This window comes from Gallinula chloropus, assembly GCF_964237585.1.
Source record: "Gallinula chloropus genome assembly, chromosome: 13".
Lineage (NCBI taxonomy): Eukaryota > Metazoa > Chordata > Aves > Gruiformes > Rallidae > Gallinula > Gallinula chloropus.
The window spans coordinates 8,127,753-8,147,435 of NC_140098.1; the positions used below are offsets into that span (position 1 = coordinate 8,127,753).

General features: G+C 43.5%; 1 protein-coding gene across 1 annotated transcript in view; it reads right to left on the reverse strand.

Annotated features, from left to right (window-relative positions):
- The window catches only part of ZNF423 (zinc finger protein 423), a gene marked incomplete at its 5' end in the record, with an annotated part of 231,527 nt that overhangs the window by 11,255 nt on the left and 200,589 nt on the right, over window positions 1–19,683 (reverse strand). Inside the window, 2 exons of the mRNA XM_084270140.1 lie at window positions 10,216–10,331; window positions 11,925–12,056. Coding sequence (XP_084126266.1) covers window positions 10,216–10,331; window positions 11,925–12,056 — 248 coding nt within the window. The remainder of the gene's footprint in view (window positions 1–10,215; window positions 10,332–11,924; window positions 12,057–19,683) is intronic.

The window sequence follows — 19,683 nt, forward strand, 5'->3', positions numbered from 1 at the left end:
AGTCATGAACCAGCAGCAGTCTCTCTCGTCCTCCTCACCATCACCCTGGGAACACTGCCCCTCAGGATCCGGCCACAGGGCATGATCCCTGTCCTCTGCTCACTCCAGCAGCCAGGGCTGGAACCTCTGCTCTTGCTGGCTTTCACTGGCTGAGAACATAAACCACAGGATTACACCCTAAATCTCTTACTCAGCAAATCAGAAGTACACCCAAGGCCTTTTAAGTTCCTACATGGAACTATTTTTCAAATTCTTTCTAATGGTAAAACCGATGGGGGCTCGGCCAGCCCCACAGCAGTAGGCGACAGCAGTACAGCATCACTCCAGGATTTCCTGCCTGGAGTTGAGGCTTCACGTCTGAAATACAACACGCACACAACACTTGTACGACTGAGGAAACACAAGACGCTTGCCACACATTTATTATCTTCCTGGGGAAATGATATAGAGGACAAAAGAGACTATATTTACTCCCTCCCCAGCTGCTTTTACAATCTAATAATTTATTTCTCCTGGACATAAATTTCAGATTTAAACGAAATCCCTGAAACCTAAAGATGCCACATGGTAGAGGCTAGGGCAGTATTTCTTTCTATTTTGGAGACCGAGATGGTTTAATGCATTGCTGTGTTAACCAGTAGCCTTAAATTTTTTGGGGGAAAAAGAGACAAGCAATTAGACTGGGGCAGGCTCTAGACACAAGTACAGGCAACTGTGATTACTACCTTCATACACAGAGTTAAAAATACCTGGTTATTGAAAATTATTTTCTCAGTCCATGGGGGTTTATCTAGGTTTAGGCTGAGATGTTTATTTTTTCTGCAGCAGCCATATGGGGGGGTTCTTTTACAACGTTTTCCTTACACAGTAGCTATATATCATTCACATTTCTGAAAACTGAGGTGCTTTCTATGATGTAAGAAATCTCTGCAATTAGAAACAACCATATCTTCTTTCAGGAAAAAAGAAAACAAATAAAATGTGTCTTCAAACCCTCCTAGTCAGCAGCTAAGATAGCAGTGCTCCTAAGGCAAATGTAAAAATCCAGGGTATAAATTCATGTTAACTGTTACAAATATATCCATCTGTTCGCAGACTAACTAGTGACTGAAACTGATGAATCCACCGAAATGTAATTTTCGAGCCCACAAGCGTCTGTTCTCTTCTAGTAATAAAGTAAATGCTTTTCAATAATGGTGCTGCTTTTGAATGCCAATTTCTATTTAAGTAGGTTCAGGGTCTTGCTTTAAAAAAAAAAAAAATTAAAATACCAAATGCCTTTTCTTTCCAAAGGTCAAACTAAGCTTTTAAAGAACAAGCAACATTTCAGCAAGGCAGAGAGGACAAAACTCCAATCAGATAAATGGGCTGTGTAATGATTGAGAACCACGGCTGCCTCAGGTTTCCTGAATGGGCTGTAGGATAGAATTTGGCACAAACAGGCTGATGTTGAGGCTTATATCTCTTTTACTGCAGACAAGAAATTCACTAAAATATATAAATAATGAATGTGGCTGGGGATCTCTGCTGGTACTACTGCTGGTTCTGCAAGATGCAGGAGCAGAAACATACACTGCTCCATGCTTTTGTTATTAGCGAATCCTTGTTCTCCAACAATAAACACAGAATATTTTATCTGAAATGGCTTCTGCAGCACATACAATATAAGTTTCAGCTCCCTAAAAGTGCCAGCAAATTGCAGAAAGATAAGTTACAAAGACGTACCTAATTTGCTGTGATGAATTGTGTGCATGCTTCAGTGATCAAAACTGCAGCTGAGACCTATTATATTTAATGATCTAGACATTTCTTGTGAAAACACTCAGGCATATACTGTTATGTCTGGACAAGCATCCCCGTTTTGCTCTAGCAGCAAGCAAATGAAGAGACTGAACTTTTAAAAGGATGCTGTACACCCCCTTTCATGAGGTCTTTAAAACAGCGGCTGATCAGGCTCCACTATTTTCCTTAAATAACACCCTCTGCTCAGTGCAGCATCCCTCTTCCTTTGAAAAATGAAGTCAGTTCCTTTGGATGCTACTGATACTTACAGGAGGAAACAGAGCTACTCTGTGCTCAGACCCCAAACTACATTCCACAGCAGCTACTAGAGCAGAAAAACCCAAAGGGCTATATTAGAGATCTCTTCCCACCAGCAAAGCAAAATTGTGACCAGACTTTTTGGAGAAAAAACATACTACTTTTTTTTGTTTTGTTTTGTTTTGTTTTAATACACCTCTACATTACAGAAATGCTGTATTTGAAGGACTACGTCCTGCTTAGACAGGCATGTGTTACCCAGCCCAGGCGGGCCAGGCAGCGGTACCCGGCTCGGCTGTCCCTGAGGATATGGTCCCTGCACAGCCAGCCGTGCGGATGGCCATGCTCACAGCCCTACAGCTCACCGCCCCTTTGCTCCGTACCTCTACCCAGAGCAGCAGGAGACTGGGGCTTCCTACCACCATCCTGTGGGGACAGGAATGTCACCTTGTGAACGGAGGAAGGACTTCTGAATAAAAGGCCTGAGTTTTACAAGGCTTTACGTCTGGCTCCTCCAAAATGTTCCTGCGTGGAGCTGGGTAATATTGCTCAACCTCTAGCTTTCCAAATTTGTAAAACACAACCTCAGAAAAAGTGCTTGGCAAGCCTAATTCATTCACGGTTATAAACCCACTGAGATCTGCAGAGAGAAGCCACACAGAATATTCTTGCTACCACACATTCAAGAGCTCATTTTCTCCCTCCCTGGTCAGTCAGAACCTCTTTCTGTCATTCATTGTTCAACAAAACAGAGAAAAACACATTTGATTCCAGAAATACGGATTTCAAAGTGCTATTTCATTCACCTGAGGAGCTGCTAAATACTATCACAGTGGTAATTTGTGATAGTGTGGTAAAGAATGAAGAAAAGGTATTTGTTAATTGTTGACATAACAAAATTAATTTTCCATCCCTAAACTTTTTCACATCTCTCCTGTGAGCTCTGATGCAATGTTACTGACTGGCACTGCTGAAATGCCAACTTGCATTTCTCATCCTTAATTTCTCTCTAAATGTCATTAGTAATTGTTATTGCCAGACCAGAGAGTGCAATCTGGTCTTTCCGAAAGAAAATCCATTTCTCATTTCTTCTCCTGTGCTTCCTCCTTTTGGTCAAGGATGGATATTTAACACAGCCCCTGTGTTCTGTTTCCAAGAAGATGGTAATGTATTAACGTATCTGGAAGTAAAACACTCCCTGCTTTATTTACTTACGTATAGCACGCCTGTATCTTTATGAATACCAAATTGTATATTCAGGAGGGTCTTTACAGCACATCTTTCAAGAACACTAACAAATCTTAATTGAACAACGCTAACAAGCAGGGAAAGGAAACACCCTTTAATCTGTGCATACAGACCCCTCTTGGGATGCTTCCATAAATCACTCTTTTTGGTGGGCAACAACGTTGTCAAATATAAAAGCAAATTATGTGATTCTTCTCTCTTCCATGAGCTGTGTACACCAGTCTAGCTTCAGACTGGGTTAACGTATCACCCTCATTTAGCCACACAAGTAAAAATGGTTACCACCACTATGAGGAGAGGTGATCTTAGACATCTGTGTGCAAAGGAAAACCTGCGAGTGTGAAAGGTTGGCCCCCTGCACATCACTATACATTATGCCAGGGATTTACATAGTTATGTGCAGCTCCTACAAAATCTGGTCTCCGGTACTTAGAGGCACGTAGTACTTTGGCACTTTGAGCCAATTTATGAGGGACTGTGTCATAACAGACCTTTAACTGGGCTCCCCATAATCAGCACATCTTGCATTTGCATGTCTGCATTGTTTTGTAATGTATATAAAGTAATTAGTTCAAAGCTAGGCTGCATTTCCATGTCCATTAACTAAAGGCATCTTATCTCCGAATAAACAGACATTTGGACATTTCCAGCCAGGAATTGTGCTTTCAATAAACACAATTGATGCATATACATTGTCTCTTGGCGGCTTACACTCCTGCCCATCTGTTGGGATGGCATGGTGCCTACGCAAAAGTTGGTTGGACCCTTGCCCTAGGGCATAGATGACAGGCAACGACGGGTTTAGCTGGGCAGCCTGAGCACCGGATCCAAGTGCCATCTCTGCTGTAGGAAGCCCCTTCTGTGTGCCAGCGCTGCCACATTGGAACGACATGCCTCCTTACACTTGATCACACATGTTGACACTTGGGTGCACTTAAGTGCATTAATGACTGAAACGATGCCTTTCACCTGGCTCCCTTCTTCTTTCCCCCTGCTCTGCATCACTGCTGGGTTCTCTGCACATGTTAATGCGAAGTCTCCTACACTTTGCTAGCCAGGGCCAGCCACAGAATGGCGTTAATGGTGTAAGAAATGAAGGAGGGGTTTTTTTATTGTGGGACACACCACTTCAGTGCCAGACATTTCCAAGGTACATCTCGGGTGAGTCATTGCAGACTCGAGAGAACATTCTGTGTCTCACTGAAGAGACCTCAAGGATGATAAAGATGCAGGCATATATTGATCAGAATCATCTTTCCAAGTAGCAAAGCACTACACCTTGTCACTGTGTCAAACACCGGGCAATCCAAGACTTCTGCACCATCCTCTGTTTCAATGGAGCTGGCCGCACAAAGAGGCCACATGGTCTGGATTACATGGCTGTTCCAACAGCATCCCTGGCCCCAGACGTAGGAAACACACCTCCTTTTGTGCTAGGGAAGAAGCTGCTGACAAACCACACAGAAGTGCCCAACCTTAAGCAGCCCTTGCTCTTACATCTAGCACCCACGTCTGTAGATGTCAGGCCCAGGAAGCCTCCAGCATCACCCACACAAAGCCTCAACCACAGCTTCTGCAGAGCCCACCGACAGCTCCACATAGTCTGCAACAGTGTCTCTTAGCTTTAGTCACTATGACAGCCTGGCTCTAACCCCACATTTTTAAAGAGCCATATATTCCTCCACCGACTTTAAACATGTCTATTGAAAACCTGACACCTAATAGGTAAAACTCTTCCCTGCTGAGAGAACAGATCAGAGATAAAACTTGTGGGTTTGCAGTCCATAAAGAACGTTCAGGCAGACAGACTCAACATGATGGGTATGTGCCTACAGCACTTTTAATTTTTAATTATTGTTAGTTATAATTATCTGACTGCGTCTGAATGAAACCCAGCAATATGGCTGGAATAGATTTGGTATTCTTGTAATTTATTAGCTTTGTAACTACTAATAATTAAAATTTAACAATACTCCAAGCACCATAGCAACATTTTTTAAGACACGTTAGCCAAATCTGCTAAGATAACTGACTGGGTCATGTTCATGACTTTAGAGGAGGACTAATATTTTAAAAAAAACTTTTAAAAAAATAGGGAAAGACAGACAACACCCTTAAGAGCCAATGAGCAGCTGAAATACAAATATATAAATTCTGTTCAAAAGAAAAAATGTTTTTTGCTTGCAGAAAATTAATTCTACACATGCTTTTGTAGGTGCTTCATATGAAACTCAGAAAGAGCTTGTGATTTGATTCCAACAAGAATCTCCTGGTGTTTAACATCTAAGTGGTACGTAAGTTCTGAAATACAGCAAAAGTTCCATTAAGGGGAAGTGCTGCCTTGAGACAGAGCCACGTTTCAGGTCTCCTTTCTCCTGCCCTCCACATGTTTTTTCCCAGGGAAAAATATTTTTTTGCAACTTCATCAAAATACCATAGATCTGGTTTTCTCTTCCTGACTATATAGAGAAGGAGCCTGGAAGCACTGAGACACATGAGTGTTGCAAGCACATAGGGCTGTTTGGAAGAAAGATTTTATGCCCTTTTAGGTAAGGTTTACGTTTAGGTACCCCCAGGAAGTAGGTAAAGTACATTTTTCAACTAGGAGCTGGATATATTAACCACTGGAAGATTTTGAGTAGCTGGGTACAGACTAAAAATTGCCTAAGTCTATCTTCAGTGCTCTGACCATCGGTGGTTAAGCCGAGCTCTTAGACGTAGCCTTGTGGACTCACTTGGATGGAGGTGGGTCACGTACAAGCCAAGAAGTTCTCGTTCTCCCCTCGTGCTTCAGGGGACACTGTTGTATCCAGATGGCCCCAAGGACCACTGGTGTGAGCTTTTGGAGATGTTGCTCCTCATTGCCCTGCTCCCAGGGAAGCCACCACGGGTACAGAGCAGCATCTTAATGTCCTCCCTCAGGCCACATCAGTCTAGGCAGCAGCTCGCTGCGGTGTCCCCCTCTCCTGGGCAGGATCCAGCCCTCTCGAGGAGATGCAGTTAACATCGAGCTGACATTAAAAGCAGGCTTAAAAACAGAAAACCTGCTTAGGGCTTGATCTGCTGTAATCAGCAGAAAGAATCCCAAGGACTTTGATGTGGACCAAATCAAGCCCCTGGAGGACGTTCATGGTAAATCATTATTAATATAATGAGTGCAATTTCTGTGCAGAGGCTCATGCCTGTTTACAGATATATAAAAATTGCCAGCTTTTCACATAAAATAAAATGAGGAGGGAGACAGACCACAGTGTTAGCCAATGAGCCATACTAGCCACTCTCTTTTTGATATGTGTACATTTAAAGAAACTGGGCACTAAAATGACAGCAAATTCCTCCGGTGAAGCTCCCTTAATTTAGTGATTTGACATATCTCCAAATCTGAACAGGAAAGCAAGCCCTTTATTCATAGCAGGCAATAAAACACCTGAACACCTGTGCTAGGAAAGACCTGGCAGGTACCCTGCTCCCTTGGTACCTGGATTATTTGCGCATTGTTTATTATATCCCTTGCCTTAGTTTTCATCAATTGTAATTATTTAGGAGGAAACGGTATGATTAACAGTACACAAGCAAACAGCAGGAATTAATCCTTTAAATACAAATACTTCATTGGTTATGTGATGGCTCCTTGGAAAAAACAGTCTGGCAAAAGAGTGCATATGAAAATCCTCCTTAAGTTTCCTCTGAAAATCACTGCTCAGTCACAATTTGCTTAATGTTTTTCTCAATGCAAGCAATTGAGGAGGTATCTTTTCCTGCTGTGAATCACACCACAAATATAACTCTCAGCACCCATTAAGCATCATAATTTCTGACCCATCTTCAGTGTTGGCAGGGCTCCCTGCTACGTTTTAAATAGTAAAAACCAAAATTTCACTTGTCAGAGTGAAATTCAGCTCCCACACTCGAATGGCCTGTGTGCCACTGTGGCTCCAGCTGCCTGTGAGAAGCAGGGATGCCGGTCGCGGCCAGCAGCTCCTCATGGGTCCTAGAGATGGGGCTCTGCCTGAAAGGGCTCCTCTTGCCCTGCAAGGAACCCCCCCAACCCTCCACCTCTACACTTGTTTCAGTAAGTATGGGGAAAGAAGTATGGGAAATGCCTTAGTCTTGGTGTTCCATACACGAGCCATACATTTGCTTTTTTCCAAGAGATTTTCATCATATTCATAGCTGTCAATCTTACAAACCGAGGATGTGAAAAACATGGAGCTGCCAGCCTTTCCTCTTCTGCCCTCAGGGTATGTGGGGTTATCACACATAATGTTTCCTTTGTGTTTCATACTTAACCTTACTGTGCTTTCTTTCCTTATTTCCAATGAGATAATGTAAGCAGTTAAATAACATTCTGTTTTCTTTTCTTCTGGCAATAGCATGAATCTGATTCATCGCTCCAGATTCACACCACAATTTCCACCATGACAAAAAATGAGCTTTGGAGCTTCCTTAAACCATCAGATGGTGCAAGCTTCAATGCAGAAGCCTGTATTAAAGTACAACTGCTAGTCAAGAAGTGCTTCCAAAGCGTTCTGCTGCCCAAGCACTATTTGCACCAACCACTAAAAGTACACTTGCAGTGGCAAGGTTTCTCATCACATGGCACACGTGCCCTTCTGGGCTTGGTGTAAAGAAGCGTTCACAAATCAGTGTGGTCAATTCATGCCTCTCCACAACATCCCTATGTTTCTTCCCTGTGCTCTCTGTCATTTTCCCCACCCTCCTTGTTTTTCTTGCTTTCTGTAAGCACCCCTCTCTGAGTATCTTCTTGAAATAGCTGAATGTTCAATTTTTAAAAAAGTTTTTTTCAGTGGTTTCACTTGCAAATACAAAGAAATAAACAAAGCAAAGGTTCAGAATTTGGTGCTAGTTATTTTATGCCAGTGGGAAAGCAAGATCAGAACTGAAAAGTCAAATTCATTAAGCAGAACACCTTGATGGATAGCTATTTGCCTATGTAAGAACCACTGCGCAGTTAAGAGACTGAAAGGTTTATGCAGAGTTAACCCTAACTGGTAGCTGAACAGCTGGTTCACTAAAATAATACCAGATCTTCATTACTCAACAAAAACATCACCAACAGTTGAAGGAATTTGGAGTAGGCACCTTGCTCATCAGAAACTGGTCAGATAATCGTGCCAAGGCAGGCTGGTTCAGAAGTCTTGAGTGTTTCTAAATGATTTATACACACATTGTGTCTCCTCCTTGGCTTAGGTATGTGGATTAGTAAAACCTCTGGCATCGAGTAAACACACTTTTCTGAGTCACCGCTGAAATAAAGACTAAAACTGTGCAGCTAAGTACTGAATTTTCATTCAGCCAACACCATTCAGAACTACTCAGATAATTACAAGCACAGAAATTTTAAATGCACACAAATCCTGCATAAAAACTAGAACATTACAATCATAATTTATCTGATTTAAGCAGCTATTTGCAGCAATTTTGCAATGCACAATACCTCAGAATTGAAACACTATGTAATTAAAATTGCTAATTGCAAAAAACAGGCTGCTAAGACCATAATTTATCAAGGTTCTCTTTATCTGACCATCTGAATTTAAAGGTTAATGCAGTGACCTAGGAAGCCAGTGTGCCCATTTTAATTGTGCTGGCATTTTGACCAAACACCACTTTAAAAGAAAATTGGGAGGAAAAATCAGAGCTGGCTTTGCAAGCCACAGTTGCCTTCATAAAACCTTCATAGTGAGAACACAGAAACCCAAAATCTGCTGACTTTATTAAAATATTAACAAGGTATAGTTAAAACTTTTGTACACTTATGCAAATCAGGTTGCCAGAACAAGGGAAAGAAGAAATTCCTCTGGGGAAAAAAAAATAAAATCAACAAAGTGAAAAGATCAACCATCCTTCCACAGCATGACAGCACGACATAAGAGGCAGCAGCTTGGGAATTCAGCAAGATAAATAAAACCCCTCCAAAGTTTAAGTAAATCATGGTTTATAAAGCTAATAGTTTTAAATGAGGCATACGGTACCGTGCTAGAAAAGGACCACATTTGCCAGGGGACAGTAGCAGGATTTTGGTGGCCGTGCAGCACAGGTCAGATACACCCAAGGAGGATGGCCAGGGTGGGCCCCTCCTGGGAGTGCTGTGGAAGGGCAAGCTCCAGCTGTCCATTGCCTGGGAGGTATCAGGCACACACGCCATGGTGGCTTCAGCATCTACGTGGGTTTAGCACCAAAGGTATCAGTGTGATTTAAACCCCAGCCTCACCAGCATGGCTCCAAGGTGGCCTCTGGGGCCAGGGCCCTGAGACCAGCTATAGCACACCCAGGTCAGGCCGGACCCTCCAAAAGACTTGCTGCACCCAGGAGTGGGTGCCGGCCAAGCACCACCTTTGTGGAGTCAAATGTGCTGTGGCCCCCAGTGCTGCCAGGGACACGGGTATGTAACGCCTGGTCTGCAAAACCTGCAGTTTATTAACATGCTAATGCCTTGGTGGAGCCTCTAATTAAGCATCATGTTGAACTGCCTCCACACTTTGCTCTCATACCACGGTAAGGAAAATTCCTTTACTTCTGATTTAACAGTGAGGAAGGGGAAGGGGCAGCTCCCATTTGCTCAGTCTTTGTATGTTAATCAGTCCCTAAATTATTAATAGGGAAAAAGAAATTATTTACAAGGTGTTTGACGTAGACATGTCAGGATGTAGCAACAGTACTGTCAAGAGAAATACTCATAAAGAACCATGATATCTGTCTTGTCTTATTTATTTATTCCAGCCATGCTCAGAGACCCCTTTCTCCTGATAGCACCTGGGGAGGCAGGAGGAGACTGAGAGACTATTTAAGGGCAGAAGAGACCATACCGAGGGCATGCACCTTTTCTAAATGCTGCACAAGGGTGACAGTTGCACAGAGAAATCAACAGCTTTAGCTTTGCTTTTACTCCTGTTGTAAACATACCTGAAGCTCTGTTTGAAAGAAGAACTTCTGTGGGCACTGGGAACAGTCATAAATTTTATCTTCCTGCCCGTGGACTGCAAAGATGTGCTGCTGCAGTTTGTTTGCCTGTACAAAAACTGAAACAACAGAGTACGATTAGTTCAAGTCGCTTGGCAGAAGGCATCTCATCTGGAACTGCACTTTTATGATTGCAAAGACTCTGAAGAGTCCAAGGATATCTGCCAGAGAAGTGCCGATACACTCAGTTCAGCAGAATTTCCTTACAAGTAGTCAATTTAGAGTCTCCAGGCTGACAGTCAGCTTACTTCTAACAGACTCTAAATCCTGTATGGATTTTTGATATTTCACATAAAGCTAACACTGTCCACGGGTAACTGGAAGAACTCAATCATCAGACCAAAGAGAGGACGTCACTGCTCCTGTGGGGAGCCCTGAGCCCACGGCAGGTGCATCGGATGCATTTTTAATGCAGGACAACTGGGCCAGGAGAAGCCTTGGTGACTGGTCTGGAGGACACGTGGTCCAGAACAGCATTTCTGGCAGACATGTGAATCTGAAAGGGCTTGTCACAGTTTTTAGACCTCTTAAATGGGTTGTCCATTCAGTGTATGTGTATATATATATATATATAAAAGATGATTTAATATCACAAATACCATAGCATCTTCACTATGATTTTGAACCAACAATTATTCTGACTTCGTCAACTGAAACTTGGAAGTGAAACATATTGAACCTCATGCTTTAGATGGTTAAAAATAAAATACTGAATTTTTAGCTCATTCTATATGAATGATAATCAGTATGTGAAAATAGCCTTCTTCAGTAGAATTAAACACTTGCACTCAAAGAGTTATTTTGCAACATGTTTCAGGAAAGGATAAATTAACTCCAAGCTCACACAGAAAGCAGGCTCTCAAATTGTGGGCCAAAGCTTTCATGGGTTCGCCTTGCTCCCACTGAAGCTAAAGGAGGCACAGGTGCTGCCATTCCCCTTTGCTGACAAGGGGTCCACAGTCACACCTGCCTGACCCCCATCACTCAACCAGATTGGAAATGCAGATGTTAACTAATTTTTTGAAGAGAGTATTAAAGGCAGCCTTTAACATGCATCCTGCAGGTCCTTTAAAAGCAAGATCACCCAAGACCATTTGCACTGATGAGGCAGCTTAAAATGAACTCCAGGGAAGGAATACCCAGCAGGCCTCAGACAGGAGTTAGAAACATGCCACCACAAGAAAATGGGGCTTAAAGAAACCTCCAAGAGAGCAGCTGGCAAACCTATACGATTTAGTCTTAACAACCCTCTACTTGTGTGAGCCTCACCCCTGTGAGTGGGCCACAAGCTGCCTAGCCTTTAAAGGGTCCTCGCTGAGGTGAATAAGGGCTTGCAAGAGCAGGTATGTACCTTGCAAGTCCTGCTTGTGGAAAAGCGTCTCACCTGAGAGCCACGAGGTGTAATTTAAAAGGCTCTGGGTTGTAGGGGGCAATGCAGAGCTGCCACATGCGGCAGTGCCGCTCAGTGTCAAACACCACGGTGCTGCTCTTTGGAGCGAGCCCCAGTTTCAGACAGACAACATTCTGAACATTTCCAAGCACAGTATTTCTTTTTCCCAAGGAAAGGAATACAGTATTTTACAAATTCCCCCGAGTGTCATTTCTGGATCAAGCCATGCACGCTGAGGCTTGTCTTAGCCTCCCTGTCTTACCTGTGAAACAAACAGGGCATTTGAATGTGCCTCCCATCCCCTCAAAGCTGTGCTCAATCAGGTGACACAGGAGCTTTGCCGGAGAGTCAAACATCTGGTTACACAGCTTGCACTCATGATTGATGCCTTCCTCTGCAAGGTTCAAATGATACAACTTGTTAGTGACACAGCAGATTAGCGTCGGGGATGCAGCAGCAGACAGCGAGGAACGCCCATGCCGGCGCACACAACTTCAAGGACCCGCAGACGTTGCCACGGCTCTGGCCTCATCAGAGGAGCGGGCGAGCCGCTCAGGTGGGATGTTCAGGTGTACAGCCCCCAGTCACATTTAGGGGCGTTGATTTTCAGCGGCGATGAAAGCGGCGCTGCGATCAACCCGCCGGGAACCCGCGCGCCTGCTCCCAGGCTCGTGACAACACTGCACCGCTCCACCTCGCATCCTACCACAAAAGGAGAGCATCCCTGCTCTGAGTATAGATTATTAAAGAGTCAAACAGCATCTGAAATGAATTTAACAGTGTGGATTCAACCAACGACACTGAAAGCGAGCTGAAACACTGTCCTCGCCTTGGACTACACTGCAAATATTCAGGAGAGGAAACTACTGGAGAATAGCAGCAGCCCAGAGCAGAGTATCTGCCTTAATTTTATATCTCTTGGCTTTTTTCAAGCTGAGGAGACCACTGAAGGTATTTAAATATAATTTGAAAGTGCAATTTCCATGTCATGTATCTTAAGCGCTGAATACACAGGACCCGTTTCAAATACCCCTATGTTCTAGCTGAACTCACAGGGAAATAATAATTATTACTACTATTTCAAGCCTACCAGCTTTGTAAGATGCTATGTTTCTCTGTTTACTGACATTTGTGGGTTTGGGTGCAGATGGGCCTTTTTTTGAGATATTGAAGCCATATTAAAGCAATTTCCACACAGAAAATGAAATAATCCTTTAGTTTTCTTGAAGTGAAGGAGAAAACAGGAGAAATTTAAGGCAACGTAATGTACATTTTATATAAATCAGCAAACACCTAAATTAAAAAAAATCTCCTGATTGTAAATACTGTCTGAAAACATCTTTCCTTCATTGTAGCAGCACAAACTTCTTGTGAAAACATACTTTAAAAACTAAAGAAATACTGTCTTTTGATGTACACTCAGCTATTTTTATCTCTTCATCTCACCAGCTTCAATTTTTAGTTCCAAGACACCTAAGAAATGACTATATTATATCATGAATCTCTTGCCAAATGCATTTAGATCTTAGAACTAATGTGAGCCTTCAGAAGCAGAGTCTTTACTTACAATTGCTTTAAATCAGCTTTTTATAACCTTAAAAGGGCTAAACAGAGGGAAATTACTGTTTTCTGTAAGGCCTTTGGTACTCTCAGTATCCCAGAGCGCTTTTACGAGGCGGGGAGGTAGGTGCCAGGGCAGGCAAGCGGCGGGCTCTGTGCGGCACACTGGGCACAGCCTGTTCTCCGGGCACGCGGTGGCTCTCATGTTGGCATCTTGGCACATTTGCAGCTGGAGGCAATTCCCAGTGCACACAAGTCTTGGAGGACCCTCCATGCAGTGTGAAAAATAACAATAATTTAAAAAAAAAAAAAAAAATCTTCATGCAGCACCTCGTGCAACAGCATGTGCTGGCAAAGGGCTGCCCATGCTGCCCCAAGGGAGGCCAGGGGGCTCTGGGAAGTGGTGTGGCCATGGGTGCGGTGCCCTGGAGAGCAGCGATGGCACACAAGGGAAGAGCAGGGTGCTGATGGCATGTTCTGGCATAAAGGATAGGTGGGACGAGTAGAAGTGAACAGGCAGGTTGGGAAGGAAATGGAAAGAGAAAAGGGGAAGAGGAAAGAGTAAGGCACAGAAAGATGAAAGGGCTGGTGGCTCCATGGCTGTGGCTCCACGAATTCCCTGGGCAGCCACAACCGGTGACTGGGATATTTCTAGGATGCACTGAGGTTTGCAGTTCTCTGTTTGGACAGCCACCACAGGCGGGCACATCGCCCGCACTGACGGATGGCTTTCAAAACCTGACCTTCTGCCTCGCTGTAGCGTAAGGCTGGCTGCTCGCATCAGACCTTTGCCTGGAAAGTTTTGGCTTTGTGTGATCTTTGCAATCTGCGCCAGAGGGGAGAAGAGACGGGGAAGGGATACGTGCCCTGTGCCGAGCCTGCTGAGCGTGCCTGGCCGTGCAGCTGTGTGCAGCCACCGAACGCCGCAATAAACTTGGAGAGGACAAAGCAAGTACTGGGGGGAATGGAACAAATTCCTTCCATGAGTAAATCAGAGAAATCATGTTTGACATTAATTTTCTACCCTCCACATACTGGGTGTTTGAAAAACAGTGATTCATGTACAGCCCATGGTCCTGTGTGAGCATGTGTGTTCATAAATACAGACACATACTGATGGTTAGATGACTGCTCCTTTTGCAGCCTAAACACCTATAATTCCAGCAGAATTAAAAAAAAATAACCAAAAAACAACAATGCTCAGCATTTCAATTGAGGCATATTCTTACAGGCTCGGTATGTTTAATTAGGTAACAGAGATTGTGTATTTTCTTGGCTGATCCCTGCAGTATTTTAAATAGTTAAACCCATAACAAACAAACTAAAACTCGAATGAAAAATAATAAAACATAATGGGTTCCTGCAGATCTGGAAATTTATCCCACTCGAGGCAAGACCTTTTGATTTGCAAATCCACTTCTGAATTATAAGGCCTTCTCCTCACCGGTGGGGGTTTTTATTCCACTCCCACAGGAGTCCATTATGTATTTCTTGTGTCTATAAAACCATCCAGGAAGAAAAAAGGGGGGAAAAAGTACCATGGTTAGCATGACAAACGTTTCTCTTTTCATGCATGTGTATTCAAAATATGAAAATGCCCAAAGATATAGATAGAATTGCTGCTATAATCACTCTCTCCTCTATGGCATTTTACAGCATATTATTTTACACAGCAACACGGCGCATGTATAGGGATATTCAGTCACCTTTGGAGAATAACTTCCTTGAATTATACAAGATCATATAGGTACATGCAAGGCAGCTTTTTGACAATGCAGTGTGACAGCCAACACTCCAGCCAAATGCGTGGTGCTGGGCGTTAGCAACAGAAAACATACAATCAGTTCCCTCATTTTTATTCTTCCCCTACCCCACCCCCCCCAAACATGACAAGCACCTACAAGAGACCTACATAACTCAGGTGAATTATGCAGCCCCTCTCATTTGTAAAATAAAATGCAGATTTTTACAGCTTGCTGCACTAGATCTTCTCCCATTTCTCCATAAGTGTATCTGTGCTGGGATCAATTGATTATAGGCCTAAATGAGCAAGGCACAGCAAACAAGAAACTTGGGTTTCCTGCCTTTTTTTTTTTTTTTCCCAGAGCTCAAAATAATAAGCATTAATTTTACACTTCATTTCTCAAAAAAATAATAGGATGTGCTCTTGTTTAAAACAAGCAGGCCTGCTGGATTCTGTCAGGCTGAAACTATGTCAGGCCAAAAGAGGAACAGAGCGCTTTGTGTAAAAGTATCATGGGGAGATGATAGTATCCTGTAATGTTTTCAGTACCTACTTTTGTCTCCAAAAGCATTTGATCCCTGGCAGACACATACTTATTTCCATACTGGTCTTGAGGGAAGCCAGTAGGAACGAGAGCTGATTATCTGAATCCTGAAGGTGAAACCTGGGTGGTGCCCACTGATGTCAAAGGCAGGCATTTGTATAAATTTGGAGGTACATAATTTACTGCCTGTTAGCGAGGATTAGCGGGTTGCTCAGACCCAGCTGAACCAGGCAGCAAAGCACGTCGCTCATTGTTCTCAAGTTCGGATGCGTTCGCAGGATAGTTTTAAATGTGTTGATAGGGTGCTCAGTAGCACTTACACTGCTGTTCTGCCCATTTTAGAGCGGGAATATGCTTCTCCATAAAGCTACTTCTGCTGCAGCAATGTGCATTTAATACATATTACAATGAGTCTCTAAGCCTCTAAGAGAACCGACACCAGCAGCCTCCTGGCGAGGATGCAGTATAATTAATAATGCTGTATTAAACCCGTGTACTGTATCAGCTGCATTTCTATTTATAAGTGCATTAATGGCAATATAAGAGTATGCAATAGTGCTGTCATGTATTGACACGTTATCACACCAATAGCAAATAGGAGATTTGAACGATAAAAATCAAGATGGCATTGTCTTTGCTGTTAGTTAAAACTTCTCTCTTCAACTTGATTTAATAAAGCAAAATTTTCCCTGTGGAATATCTGCAATAGTCCTAATTTGAGAGATCGTGTAAGACAATCCGATGCCGGTGCCTGACAACAACATGTACATCCCATACTATAGCTTCCCAGACCAGTGTATTTCTACTCCGCTGCAGCAAATTAAGGCCATAAAGGGGAATATTTTTCCCATACTCAGATACACACATCCATGAGTTAAATGCACTTTTAATGAACTTTAAAATACTGTAATTCCGTGTAACAAAGCATTAATATACAGTGTTCACAGAGAACCTTCTCCTGTCCATTACACCATAAATCTGGTAGAATTAAATGGGCCATGTAAGGAGTGCTCTAATTGTAATCGAAATAAATAGAAATTGGAATGAACACAGGGAAATAAAATGAAAACTGCATGAAACTATTCTGTTTATGCAATTCATTTCCCAGTGAATAAGTAAGCAAAGGGGGAGACATGTAAGATAAGAAAAGCAGGAGCTTCCCCAGTAATTTTTTCCACGTGGCTGTGAAGGAGCAAGGGGCTGGAACCAGAGTACGATGACAGTGATGGACACCCGTTCTGAAACAAAGCCTGCGGAGAACCACTTCAAGCCCTCGCCTGGCTGGCACCACTTCACCACTGGTTTTCATTATAAACAATCCAACAAGGGAGGTGAAACCAATGCCCGAGAACATGATGCAACTGCTGCGAGGGGATGGCAAATTCGCAGATGCTCACATCATACGAAGGCAATGTCTGCGGTACAGGAGACATTTCTCCATCACCATTGCTGTCTAAGCCCACAACCTGCTATACAGACCATTTGGATGACACCACTCCATTATCTTTTTGTAATTAATCCCAGAGGATGCAGCAGAGCCCCTCCCTCGCCCGCAGGGTGGCTGCAGGGCAGGGGACCCTGCGCTCCTGCCACGGAGCCTCTCTGCGGCACAGCGCCCTGGCGATTAGGCAGCCCAGGCGGTGAAAGGCAGCGGATTGATGGTGTGGCAGCAGAAATGTCACCTGGGGAGCTGGGTGCCGTCCTCCCAGGGATGCTGGAGGTCAGTTACTATGGCAACGCCGAATGAGCTCAACCTTGTAACTGACCCTTATCTTTTTTTGATCTGTGGCCCACTTGGGACCTTGGCTGGAAATCAACTGGAAAATAATCTGGTCACATATCAGAAAGAAAACTATCTATACTTATTTATCCAGGTAGAGCTCATATCTCCCTTTGACGACTCTGCCAGACTAAAGACACCCGTCATGTTCTCGCAGCGTTTCACGCGGCTGTGCAGAAACGCCCAGCTCCACGCTGCGAGAAACCATGCCAAACCCCCCCGCCACCGCAAGACACACACACAGACTGCCAGGGATATCTGTGCTCATGGCTCTCCTGATATATTGCCAAAATCTTGCCTCGCTCACAGCCCCTGACTTGCCCGTGTGGATAAACATACACCTACACCCCTTCTTGGATGGTTTAATATTTTATGTTGGTATCCGCTACTCATATTCTTTTGTGCTTTATCCCTCTGCTGAAATACGATTCTGCTTTGAAATATATTTATATGATCTAGAATGGCACAACACTGATGCCTTTTATGAGCTGAAGATTGTTTAATAAAATCCTGCATTCCTGCTTCATCCTTATGACAATTTTACTATTGTAAGTTTTCAAGGGATATGAGAGCTGTCCACCGTGGTTAGAAACATCACTTTAATGAAAAACGATAACACAGGGACTTGGATTTTTCTAGAAACTATGTAAGGAAAACCAACACAAACACACAGAGTTCGCACGTTGGGAACCGTATTTTTGTGGTTTTCCTTATGTTTGCTTTTGGACAAGACTCATTAAAATCAGTCCTGTTCTTGGCTTTCCAAGTGACAGGCAGCCCCAACAATGGCCTGACAGCATGAAGGGGCTGTTGCTGTTCTCCAGCTGGGGAAGCTCTCCGGGGGAATGGGATTTGGGAAATCAGGGATGGTATTAGGAGATAGAAGCCACAGAACCTTCTGGCAAGCATAGGTACTAGAGGAAGCGCCTATGGATTCCTGGTAATACACTCTAAGACTTCTTGTGATGTACTTACATGCATCTTGCCTCAAAAAGGTATTCTTTTTCAGGCTAAATTAGCCTAACCACACAACTCTTTTCGTCATCTCAGGGGGCCTCAAGCTCAAAATATGCACAATTAGATGCCAAATTATTCATAGGGTAGCTTGTAAGTTCACTGCCTCCAGTACATGTCAGTACACTGCAATATTAAAATGACCATTAAAAAGAAGCACGGTCCCAGAGGGACTGGGGATGAGATTGCAGGGAGTTTCCTATTGACTGCGACAGTGGCTCCTGCACTGCTCCAGAGCCCCTGCCTCCCTCCTGGCCACAGGCTGTGTGCTCCCCACCTGCACCGCTTCCTAAGAGGAAGGCTGAACCTCAGACCATGAGATGTGTCTGCCAAGCCTGTCTTCATCAGATGAATTTTCAGTTTATAAGAAAAATACAATCTGAAAGTTCAAAAGAGTTCATGGAGTTGTGCATCATCTATCTCCTGACTGCAGCACCCCAGAGGGACCCCGCCTGCAGAGCTTTATTTTAGATTTAGATATTAATCTGGGAAATTGCATAAAGATAATTTATAGAAATGCACTACACTCTACCACAGTAACTTCACACTCTTATCAGCCTTTCTCTGAAGAAGTCTTTTTTTTTAATAGCCTATATTAAACTTCTTGTGGACCAAAGGTGGATTGATCTGAGGGTTCTTCACAATAGTTCATTCAGCAGTAACTCCAGTGGCTTACAGGGAAATGCAAACTTCATACAGGAACAGAAACACACGCTGCCTTTGAGTGTGTAAGCCCCTACACACACACACACATACAGAATGAGTCTGAATAAAGCTAATCAACCCCTAAGAACAGCCAGAAGTTAATAAAAACACTGCATTCCCATGCAACTCAACTCTAGCCACGTATTTCAAAGTTTCGATGCACTCACAGCTGTATTACTGCAAGTTTCATGTCGATACCTGGTGGAACTGAAGTAACACAGCCGTGAACCCAGGCCCATGGCCACACCACCTGTTCCCTGCATTAGCCTCCCTCACACCATCGTGTCGCTTGAACCTGAATACCCCTCACTACTCCTGCTCTCTTCTCCACTCTCTTCCCTGGAAGCAGTTCCCTGCATTTCCACGCAGCGGGAATACATCTGTCCTCTGATCCTATTGACAATATCACGTCAAAGAGCTTAATACAGACAAACAGCAATAACTAGTATCTACTTGGCATCTATTCTTCTTGTGGAATTAAAAATTAAAATTAAAACATCATTATACCCTTATTAAACATCCCACTGGAATATGCCAAGTGCTTTTAAAACATGCAGAGCTTTAAACAGAGTTTAAACGGGTGTAAAGCCCTTTTTCCTCCTTTTACAGGCCTGGCATGTTCCCCAGCCTCAGCACCAGGGCCACCAGAGCCACAAGGTGCCCCCTTCCCCACC